Below are 12,020 nucleotides of genomic sequence, written 5' to 3'. Positions count from 1 at the left end.
TAACTGCTCACTGACAGTGAGCCATTTCATCAGTTGATAGTATTTGGAATTGGTCGAAAGGTTGGTCACGCACAACCGAGGAACTGTTTGGATGTGCATTGAAATAAAAGCAGTCGGTCACTCAGTCGCAGTTCAGTCACTCAGTTTATCTGTGGTGTTTTGGAATCGAGCGTTTGGGCAGTTAGAGCGAATAAACTGATCACTTGATGATGCTTCAGTATTAGCTGGTTTGTTGGTTGCATTAAATAAGTCGGACAGCAGTACTAGCAGAACGCTACTTAAATAACGAGAAGGGGTTCTCTGAGACTATTGCTCGAAAGATGGCACCCCTTTCAGTTTTCGTTTATCTTCTCATCTGTTTTTCATCCTCCCAGGCACAAGACCTCACTTACTACTTTATCCGCAGCTGTGACAATATTTGCACTGTACAAGTTTGTTTGCGCCTCAGCCATGTCATCCTGTTTTGTGCCATTCCTTTGTGTTTATTTTGTACGGTGCAAGTGTAATTACAAAGGCACTAACTAGCCCAAATATTATCTGTTGTCACCTGGAACCATATGCATTGACTAGGGAATTCTGCTGAGCTCAAGCTGTACTGTACCGTTTTGATGGGTCTTAACATAAAATCGAGGAAACTGTAAACGTGGCCAGTTAGTATTGATTTGTAATGAAGTACGCAAATTGCCAAATTTTATTTGTGCCTGCACATGCATGTGTGCAAACCCCGCTCTGCCTCGCCCTATCACAAATGTATAAAAAGCAGGCTTGTATAAAATATGCGGGCTTTATCCTGGGTGTTTTCACCCATGAATCAGCCTTTGTCGTCATGCATTCGTGCCGAGGGCAGCAAAAGCCCTGTCCTGAAAGGAGCTCAGATTCTGTGTGTTCAAAAACGTTGCTGCAGACACGTTGGCGTCTACCGTGGCTGCCGCACCTGAAAGGGAAGGAGATGCTGACAACGCGGATGAGTTCGATGATGATGAAGAGGCCATCAAGGCCGGAGAGGAGCCCATCTCACATCCAGCGGTGGGACCGCGGTGGCCCACCAAGGTCTTTGCGGCCGAGTCCCTGCACAAGATCATCACGCTCTGCGAGGGCCATAAGGCCCACTTTGATCTCACTCTGGCACGGGAAGAGCGCTCACTCAATCCAAAACGTGAGGCTCTTCTTTTGCATTTGCTGTCTAGAGTGTCCCCTTATGTAATGCCATGTAAAGTCACTGCACTGTATTTATATCTGTAGTGGTGCAAAATCTTGCATGAGAAAAGTTTCATTCCATTTTGGCGGTGGTCTGCTTGCAGTCGTGACGATGATTATGATGGTAATTTTATTTTATTAGCATCTTGGCCATAGAGCTTCATGGCTAATGTGTTTTCAGCATACACAAGGTGGGGCCAAAGACCCATACAAAGCAGATGCTCAGACCAGTTAGCTACGACTACAGTGGTCTGCCCGGAAAGAGAAAGAACCAGATAGTAGTTAGTGATAGTTGAAATCTCTTAAATGGAGCCTTAATCACTCCCTTAAACCCAAGGAAATAGTCTGGAACCAGCGAGGACTAAACCTAAGAATGAACCCCAGAAAGTATTATATTGAGTGCACCGATTACCATTAGTGATGTCACTGCGGCCTCTTTGTCTCTCCTGTTGTCCATTGGAGCTGTGTACTTCACAGCTTAGCCACGTCAGTGTATAGCATGTCTTTGTTCTGCCATTTGGTACTTTTGTTCAGGCTGGCCTCTTTCTGCAGAATGGTGTAGTTTGGAGGGTTTGCACATTTCTATTTGACTCAAAAAGCCTTGCGCCAGTACCACGTTGCCTTGTTAGTGTCTCATTTATGTAACCCTTCTCATTAAAATGGAATCTGCACTTTCTATGCATGTTGCACTGTGTTTGATGCATTTGTGCTTAGCTTGTGTGTTCTGCTTGCTAGTCTGTAGTGCAGCAATTAAGAGCAGGTCTTGTCATACCCCTGGTCTGCCTGCAGAGGACTTCCTGGTGCTGCATCTCTCTGACTTGGTCCGCATGGCATTCATGGCAGCCACTTCAGACAGTGATCCCCTGCGCTTGGAAGGGTTGAAAACATTGCAGGTGGGTGCATATATGTGCCAGTTGTGTTAGCTTGTTTAGAACCCCAGCATTGAGGCCAGAGAATAGGGGATATTAAAAATTCTGCAAATGCGCTTTCCCGCATAACAATGTCGCCCAAGACAAGATGGCTGACCCTGCATTTGCAGCTGAAACAAAGCAAGGACGACTAGTTTTTTGTTTGATTCTTCCCAGATACGTTTCTTACATTCTGTCCATACCCTTAACGCCTGTCCTGTAGCACACGCAGTTTACTTATTGTATGAGAAGGCGGCCATCTTGTCTTTGGCAACATAGTTATGTGGGAAAACGCACTTGAGGAATTTCGAACATCCCCTATTTTATAAAACTGATTTCTCGAAAACGTTGTTCTGGGGATCCTGTGCTTCTTCATGTTTCCCATTTTGAAGATCAAAGTTTCCTAAAATTACTGCGAGTTTACTTCTTGTTAGATGTCATGCAGAAGCAGTGCTTAGGCAAATTTTGAATTAAGTTCAGCCTTTTGGAAAATTAGTGTAAGCATTGTCTCTGCCTTCAGAGCATGTGAAACTTTCGTTTTTGTTCTGGGGTGTAAATAAATCTGTGACGTGTTTTATTTTAAGAGAAGATTTTTTTAGTTTATATCTGGGTGGTTATTTTCAACATTTCTGTTCTGTATTAACAAGTAGAAGCTCAGTAGATAATCAAGAGGGCCAAGATACTTTAGATCCACTTTTTGTGTTCATTGGTAACATTCATTCGTGCAGCTAGTCATGAGCAGTACCTAATGGGAGCTTGCATTTCATTGGCTTTCAAGGTAGCTTAAAAGGGCAGAGCCCAATAACTTTGTGCACTCCCCAATAACTTTGTGCACTCCCCAATAACTTTGTGCACTCCCCATTAACTAGAAGCGTAAATAAGGCACCTGGTATAAACTTGTTTTTGTTGTTTTGAAAGCTCATCATCGACAAGTTCTCCCAAGTACCTGAGCCAGAGTTCCCCGGTCACGTCATTCTGGAGCAGTACCAGGCACAGGTGAGCTGCTCACGCTTAACTGATTAGATTAGGACACTGTGCATAGCATTACTCCTTTTGTGTTGCCCAATGATGGCTTAGTTCACTCATTTCCTTTTCTTTGAAAGGTTGGAGCAGCGCTGCGGCCGGCTTTCTCACCTGAAACACCGTCGCACGTCACAGCCATGGCCTGTCAGGTAAGTTGAAAGATTGTGATGTGATATGGATATGTGGCCACTTATGGGACATGCATTCTGCATGATCAGTAATTCGTGTTTAAACATGAAGGTACCATTTGTCCTCCTGTGTGCCTCCCAACCTTCTCAAATACCCACCCCCGCACAAATCCCTCACCAAAGCAGAGCAGGTTGCCTGGGGCACATTCCCGAATCCTTATATCTACTCCCTGATGTATCCCACGGACTACAGTTCCCACTGCACTCTCTGCAATCATTCTAAAGCAAACCTCAACCAATAGTAAAAATTGGTTGAGAGTCCTTCATCATGATGCATCTAATAAGCACAAGTGCGGCTTTTTCGTGCCAAAATATTTTTTCTTCTCTCATGTGCAGGTCTGCAGTGCATGGATTGGCAGTGGTGTGGCTCGTGACCTGAATGACCTGCGGCGCGTCCACCAGCTGCTGGTATCTTCGTTGACCAAGTTGCAGAAGGGGGCCAACTCGCTGCTCTACAATGAGAGTGCTTCAACCCTCGAGAAACTGGCCATTCTCAAGGCATGGGCGGAGGTGAGAAGAGTCAGGGGACAGAGTTTCAACTTCACAAGACACTTTTGCAGAAAAATGAGGTGTGAGGTGTGCCGTTTTCTAGTTGCTACCGCAGATGGCGCTGTGATCTCGGAGTGGTAGCAGACCCCGCGAAATCTCGAAACGTGATGAGTAGTTGCTGCCACAGATGGTGCTGTGATCTCAGCGTGGTAGCAGACCCCACGAAATCTCGAAACGTCATGAGTAAGAGCTAACGCTCTTAAAAAGGGGAGACCTTGATTCAAAAACAAAGGAGAATACTAAGGACTCAGCAGTACAGCCTTCATCAGAAATACACAGCCTGCCGAGTTTGCTTCTGGGCATTTCAGTGTAGTTCATTTGGCATTGCCCACATTCCAAATCTCTTGACTGTGAGAGGGACTGTAGTCCTCACTGCTCCGGAGCTTAGAACTTCCATGGTTCCAGCACGTACCCCACTGCTAAACTTCGATGCAAATCCCTTGGACTGTACATTTTTGATGAAGGCTGTACATTTTACTGGGTTTGCTGGTTCATAATTAGAGGCCGGATTTTTAGGCACTAAAAAGCACGTTTTAGGCGCCATAAATAAACGGCTAAAATTCCATTTTAGGCACCCAACGGAGAAAAATAGGCACTATAAACTTTATCAAAAGTGCACACAGTTCCGAACTTCAGCGCGCAATATCTGCCGTAAAATAAAATAAAAACACAGCAAGAATGATTTGGGACCTTAAGCAAGGTGCGAACATTAGAGGCCGTTTTTTTTTTTAAGGCTGTCACGCAACTCTTATTTTGTGTGACAGTATCTCTTATTTTGTATGTTTTTGTTTTTGCTTTGGCTGCCATTGCCAAATGACACCACTGTCAGTGAGCTGACTCAAAATGTGGACTTGGTGACCTTGTGACAGGTGTACATAGTGGCCATGGAGAAAGAGCACGAAAGGTTGCCACCCAAGCGAGCCAGCGGGGACACGAGTGACCTGGAAGAGTCCGATGCCAACGAAGACGACGTGGGTGGCAGGGAGTCGCTGCTGAAGCTGGTCGCTCCTGAGCTTCTCTGCCTGAGCCGCTACTGGCTGGCTGCTCTCAAGGACCACGCCTTGCTGTCATTGCCCGCAGGTAAGCCTTGATCATTAACATAAGCCAAATGTATCAGCCAGATCTGTGTTTTAAGAGCAATTGTTTAAAAGCTCAATGTTGCAATGCAGCAGTACAGTGCAAGGATGAACTACCGAAATTAACCTAGGCAGTCGTTGATTGATTGCCTCTTTATGTATACCTATAAGACTGGTGTGATTCTTAGGTGCACACAGCCGCGTGGTGTATCCTTTGTCTCCAGAATATTCATACCCCAGCTATGCTGCTGCCATCAGTCACTTCCCATTGTGCTAAAGGGGTTAAGTACTACTGTCATACCCTCTATGTGCTGTCTTTTCCTTTATGTAATTTGGTTGTAGTGGTAGGTTCTAGGGATGCAAAGATGTGGCCGTATGTTTGATGGGACGCCTTCTCGTATGATCCTTCCTTGCTGTCATCACATAATTTGCATTTCCTTTATCATTATAATCTGCGGGTTCTCAGTCCATTTAATCTTCAGGAACACCAATGGCTTTGAAAAGGTGCCGAGACATCTTGCAAGTCTTGAAATCTGTCCCTTCTCGCCCAACATGCAAGAAAGAGTAGGCACACCGCAGAAGTGCCCCAGTTTAAGCTAATTGTAACTGACTCTGGAGTCAGTCAGCTCTCATGTGCCATTACAAATTCATCATTACTTGAGCCCAGCTGTAAGAGTGCAGGCGGCCCTGACGAGTTCTGAAGAATCTCAGAAGATCTTGGTGTTAGTGAATTGTAATATTGTTTGAGCAGGTCAGCTATTAGTCGCTAGAATGTTTCGTTTGAGATGCGCAGTATATTTCGTGGGAGAAAAAAAGAAATTCTGGGATCTCGTTATGATAGAGAGAGTAATCGCCGCAAGCACACAATTGGATAAGAACAGTGGATACTGATTGATACTGCTACTTCTAGCTATTTCATGGTTAGTTCTAATGTGTGGCTGTGGGGTGGACCGGATTTTTTCGTGGCACTCTTCTCTCTTTCTCTGGCATTTACTCTGGCATTAAGAGAAACCTCTTTTTCAACCCTTCACAGAGTTTTCGAGCCAGCTGCCTCATGACGGTGGTGCCTTCTACACGTCTGACACGGTGGAGTCGGCGAGGCCGCATTACCAGGACGCATGGCCACCCATTCTGCATGCTGCCTCGCTGTGGCTGACACAGGGCGGTGGCTTTGAAGGGGGCCTGCACCAGGAGGCCCCACCAGATGGCCTCGGCACCGGGGGACTGCGTGGAGGGGCCTCGTTTCTGCACCTGTCTCGCAGCTCCCAGCCACAGAAACCCGAGGAGATCAACCGCGACTGGTTCTACTTGCTCTTTGGTGAGCAGGGCTTTATGCTCGGGATTGCTACTGGAGGTACACAGAGTACGAGGGTTGTTCGATAAGTACAGTAAAAATACAAGAGATGGCGCCACAATTCAGTTTTTTTCCGGGTGGCGCTTAGAGTGGCCTTTCACGTGACGTCAGAACTCGTTTCTGACGGCATCGACTGTTAGTAAGCTTCTGACAGCTGTTTGCTCTGTGGCGATTCTTGCTCAGTGGGAAAAAATTTTCGTCAGAGTAAGAGGTAAGCAACATTTGTAAATGCCTCTGGACATTATTTTTTTCTGAGAGGGTCAAAAAAAAAAAAAAAATGAGAACATCGCTAGACAATTTGTGTGGAGGTGAAAGGGGACTACATTGAAAAGTAGAGCATCATTTCCCCGAACTTAAGGTGTCTTTAGTTCTTTTTCACCGTACTTATTGAACGACACTTGTAATTGGTACCCATGGTGGCTGAATTTCAGTGGAGGTGAAACACAAAAATGCCTGTATGCTGTTTGATGTCAGTGCACTTGAAAGAGCCCCAGATGACCAGAATCTTTTGGTGTCAAATCCCACATGCTTTGCCTTAGGTTCATTGGTGAGACCTTGAACCACTTTGAACAGCGGAGGCAAAGCATCTGTCTGGGTGTCTGAAAGCCCACTTGTAGATATAGCGTATGAATATATATTAGTCACAAGCTAAGCATTCACATTCATTTGCATGCCTGCAACATGATTAGCCAGTTAAGGAAAATAATTGCAATTAATGTGCTTACTAGGTAAATCAATTGACTGCCCAGCACTAGCATTGATGACTTTGGGCGGCCTGTCCCCCGCTTTCTCTCCCAGGCATCTGCATGGAAGCCCTGTGCGGACAGCGGGTGTCTGAGACGCCCGAGTGTGTGCCCGTGTGCCTCCAAGCTCTGCACCAACTGCTCAGCCACCCGCTGCCGAGCGAGATCCTGGGGAAGGACCTGCAGCTGACCGTGGAGCTTTGCCACGTCCTCCACAGGTACAGCCGCATTTCAGTTCGTTCGTTTTGTTCATTCTCATTCACGACTCATTGATATTACTGACTGCTAATAGCTGAGTGCCTTTAGCACAGTACCCTGCAAAAGAAATGTTGACAGTGAGTACCGAGCATGGAAGAGTGTATCAACAGAACACATGGAATGCAAATACAGGCACGACAGCATCATAGACTGCTAACATGATGCTCATCATCATTATCAGCCTGACTACACCCGCTGCAGGGCAAAGGCCTCTCCCATGTCTCTCCAATTAACCCTGTCCTCTGCCAGCTGCAGCCACTGTATTCCAGCAAACTTCTTGATCTCACTCGCCCACCTAACTTTCTGCTGCCCTCTGTTACGCTTTCCTTCTCTTGGAATCCACTCCGTTACCCTTAACTCTTTCGCTACCGCAGAAAAATGGACGGTTTGGAGTGTACGGAAAGAAAAATTTTTTTCACAAGAACTAATACACCCAGCACATATTGCAATGCATGAAATTGTAGCTTATTAGTTACACTTCTGAATGAAACAAACAGAAGAGTTGTGTGTGCGAAAGTAAATGAACATTTATTTGTGAAATTTGCTAAAAACACAAAAAAAGTATATAGCAAAAACAAAAATTACCGGCTGCTCTAAGCCAGAACTTGATTACAGGAAAACTGGAATATACACACTGTTGCACATGTTTATAGCTGTCAGTATTCACAGTTTCAGCTATGAGAAAAATTTAGTGCACTTTCCATGGCCTGTCAAGTCAGGGGTCATGACTGTGGTGCCACTGTGAAGAGGAATCAGGGGTGAAGATGTGATGCAGAGGTAGAGTGACAAGTGCTTCACATAAGGTTTTATCTTTGTTCCTCCCTTGTTCTCTGATAGCCGAGCTTGCAGTTTCTTCTTTTTTTAATTTTTTTCGATTGGTGTTGAATGGATTCTATGGGAGGATTGGGGGCGTGAACTTCATTTCCCTCATCATACCCGAAGATTTCTTGAATGAGCTGCTCCCTGCAAGCCAGCTGATAAAATTTGGCATTTTAGGCAAGCTCTAAAACATCAGAATCAATGAAATAAGTTTTAGCGATGTGGTTCGAAAGCCAGGACACTTTCCAAGTTTTGCCAATAGATGCTGCCGTCACTGAATCATCCAGGTCCGTTACGTGCAAAAAAACGAACAAAAAAAGCGAAAAACCAATTTTGAGAAATGATTTTTGATGGCAGAGGGCCAGAATAGATTATTCTGGTATTTCAGTAGAAATAAAGTCTCGGCAGGTCAACAATTCCAATGTATATGATGATTCCAATGAACATCAGCATCTCCAACAGATTCACGTCTTCCCATGAGCCGTCATGCCGAACTTGCTGAAAATCTTCATCCATGCATACTTATTAGTGTTTCTGCACACGGTCTTCATCATTTCCGCCGTGAAGAGCATCAAAAAAAAGTCGAGAAGTCGAGCTAATCTCCGAGCGCCGCTCCGCAGCGATGTGCCGATATGGACACCTAGCTGTCGTCTTGGTTGAAAAACGCGACGCGACCTTGAGCATTTGGCAAACTGCCTTCGCCATATGTTGTCAAGACCCTGAAGCACAAAAATAAACCACTCTCATCAATTACAAACCGTATCAACCGCAGAAAACCCACAGCGAACGAAAACAGAACTTACATGCAAGTACGCGCTGACGTTCCAGGCTCCCGAGGCGAAGTCTCGCTGTCGAAACCGAAATCCAACGCTTGTACATTGTTGCCCGACTAATAACCGCTGCTTTCGTCGCAAAAAACGAAACCGAAACCGGCCGACGTACTCGGTGTCAGCTTTCGTTTTCGAGGAGCGCACGGCGACGCGGACGCCATTTTCTCCGGCTGACGCCGCTGCGGCCGTTCAAAGTTTTATTTTTCACGGCGCCCCCTCATCTCAAAACACTGAAACCAAGGCTGCAATCGAAAGAGCAGTTGTTGAGCTCGCTAGCTAGATGGCGGAGCGCATACACGACTCTCCAAAATGAGCTTTTTTGTGCGGGCGATTTGAATCGATCATATGCGATCGATGGCCTATGGCGCGGTAGCGAAAGAGTTAAGGACCAGCGGTTATCTTGCCTTCGCATTACATGATGCTGCTCGACTATAACTTTGAAATGGCAGTTCGCTTTGGAAGGGTGTATTGCCTTATTTAACTACACCTCCAACACTTGTTTGTTGGAGGCGTAGAACCTGCCGATGACAAGGTGAAAGTGTCCACTTTTTATTCTTAATTAGTTCAACTTTTGTGTCATGCTACTTGTAAAGTTGTAGCAGTGTATATTTTTGTGCTGTGTTATTCTGCTGTTCCTGTCTGTCTGCTCTTTTGATTCTTCCTGCCAAGTGCAAGTTTAGTTATCATGAAATGGGACATTTAGACAATGTTGTTGGATCCTGGAAAAAATCACTCTAAGATCGGTCTAGTTGGTGGTCCGTTTGTGAATTTTAGTGCAGAACTGTACATAGTACGGAAGGAACACAAGCACTCGCCTCCTGCGTTCCCTCCACCTTACGTGCAGGTCTGCCCTGTAAGCAACAGCTACACCCAGTAGATGCTAATTGAATAAATGAGTAATAACTTGCATTACAGTCTTTTTGATCAAGCATCTCTTTTGATGTCTGTATTTCCTGCTAGGCTTTATCAGTGACTACAATTGCCTCACATCTCTGGGCAGTCACCCTTATATTCCATTCAGTATTTGCCTCCAAAGTTACACACGGGTGGTTTGTGGGCATGCAAGGAATGGGATTCATTCTAAAATTTGTTCTGCGAGCATTCAAAATTCTGTTCTAGGCACAGTCTACTTCTTTATTTTTAAGTAGCATTTATACAAACTCAGAATGCCAGTTCTGTAGTTGCTTGTCCTTGTTCGTGAGCATAGTGGACCTACAGAGAGGCCTCTCTATCTTTTAGGCAAGCAACTTGTGTAGAGCTCGATGGTGTGGTGCTCGCCAATGTGTTCTGCTCCCTTGTTGGCGATGCAGGATGCTCTTGGCAAGGGACAGCACCCAGTGCCAGCTGATGGTCATGAAGATCGCCAAGCTTGTCGTGACCGCTTGGCAGGAGTCGTACGATGCTGAGAGGAAGCAGAAGCTCAGAGGTGAGCATGGGGGCTGTGGCTGTGGAGCTGAGCTGAATAATTTTTATACAGCATACATTTGTATACACTCGTATGCAAAAGAAAAGCTTAAAAAAAAAAAACAATCGGGTACTGAATATATTGTTTCCAAAGATTCGAAGAATGACAGAGAGGACAAGAGCATGGACAAATGAGATTAGCATCTTTCAAAACAGCGGTACGACACAATGGTGGGATGAGTATTATTATGTTTTTGTGCATTAGTTTTTGCAAGCATAAATGAAATCATTAATCATCATCAGCATCGTCATCAGCCTGACTATGCTCACTGCAAGACGAATGCCTCTCCCATATCTCTAACCCTATCCTTTGCCAGCTACGGCCACCGTATCCCCGCAAACTTCTTAATCTCACTCGCCCACGTAACTTTCTGCTGCCCCCTGCTATGCTTGCCTTCTGTTGGAATCCAATCCATTACCCTTAAGGAATTCTTATGTTTATTTTTTAACACAGCTGAAAGCCATAATTATGTCTTGTACAGCTTAGTCTACAGCATTATGCTATGCATTATTGAAATTCACTCTAGCATCTTTGTGAGAATTGTTTTGTATTTCTGGATTTCGTAAATAAATGGGATCTGTGGAACACATCTGACAGCTGTGTGGTCGACAGCTTATTATGTACAACATAAAGCCAAGAAGACAGGTGCGTGATGTGTGGACATTTGCAGAGGTGGCCCCCGCCAATCAGGAGCCCCGTGGCTTGGCCGAGACGGTGCTGGCCACCGTGGGCGAAGGTGGTGAGAGCGGAGAGCTGCCGGCTGGACAGTCGGTGGTGCAGGCTCTGCTCGAGGTGTGCCTGTGCCTGCTGGTTCGTCAGCTGCCGCAGCTGAGCCCACAGCTTTCCTCCGCGTTGCACGGGGTCAGGCACAGGGCACAGCAGGGGTCTCGGGCACTCGACCCCGACTCCGGCCAGCTCATAGCCGCAGCGCTGGGAGTGATCGCCGATCTGCCACAGCTCTGCTCTCCGGCTGGTGAGATGCGTTTGCCTTTCCATGCATGCATAATGCGTGGGAGATCATTTTGATTCCGTTTAATAGATGCTTTTCTTGCTATTTATGTCTTGCTCTGTGTGTGTCTTTAACTTGTAGGTGCAGGTTGGCTTCATAAGTTTCTTCTCTGTGTAATGAAGCAGTAGCAAGCTGGCATGACATTGTTGCATAACAAATACTGAAGTTGAGTTGTAGCAACTAACTGAGAACCTTACGGAAAGTCAAACACTTGCCAGCACCGGTTCAAGGAGAGAACACGAAACATTATTGTCGCTGCCAACCAGTTGTTTTTCTTTGCTTATTCACTTTGGCTGTTCATCATATCTTAACTCATGCAGCCATTTTCTAATGTGGCTTTCAGATTGTTTGGTCGATCCTCACTGTGCTTTATTTTATCACTGCAGCAGTGGCCTAGTGGGTTGAGCATCTACCTCATATACAGGATGTGCAGGGTTTAATGCCCAGAGCTTCCATGCGCCCACCGATTTTGCAGCAGGTAGAAGCCTTCATCTGGTCTGGTGCTCAGTTTCTCAAGGGTGAAGTTCTTGGAAAAATTGGTCTCTGACCCTTCCTTGTGCGGAACAAAACACGATAGCCGTGGCACTCTTCAACCAAGTTG

General features: G+C 45.7%; 1 protein-coding gene across 5 annotated transcripts in view; it reads left to right on the top strand.

Moving 5' to 3' along the window:
• Positions 1-12,020, top strand: part of LOC149331467 (HEAT repeat-containing protein 5B) — a 56,648-nt gene that overhangs the window by 35,433 nt on the left and 9,195 nt on the right. For all 5 annotated transcript variants that reach the window (XM_089556624.1, XM_089556623.1, XM_089556620.1 and 2 more), the window contains 10 exons: positions 905-1,156; positions 1,987-2,090; positions 3,024-3,101; positions 3,209-3,277; positions 3,653-3,826; positions 4,735-4,945; positions 5,975-6,259; positions 7,094-7,256; positions 10,256-10,371; positions 11,081-11,383. In XM_089556624.1, coding sequence (XP_089412750.1) covers positions 905-1,156; positions 1,987-2,090; positions 3,024-3,101; positions 3,209-3,277; positions 3,653-3,826; positions 4,735-4,945; positions 5,975-6,259; positions 7,094-7,256; positions 10,256-10,371; positions 11,081-11,383 — 1,755 coding nt within the window. The remainder of the gene's footprint in view (positions 1-904; positions 1,157-1,986; positions 2,091-3,023; positions 3,102-3,208; positions 3,278-3,652; positions 3,827-4,734; positions 4,946-5,974; positions 6,260-7,093; positions 7,257-10,255; positions 10,372-11,080; positions 11,384-12,020) is intronic.

This window comes from Amblyomma mixtum, chromosome 8 (genome assembly GCF_055824585.1).
Source record: "Amblyomma mixtum isolate Tamu chromosome 8, ASM5582458v1, whole genome shotgun sequence".
Taxonomy (NCBI): domain Eukaryota; kingdom Metazoa; phylum Arthropoda; class Arachnida; order Ixodida; family Ixodidae; genus Amblyomma; species Amblyomma mixtum.
The sequence above is the reverse complement of the archived record's forward strand: the minus strand, read 5'-3'. Positions and strand labels throughout refer to the sequence as shown.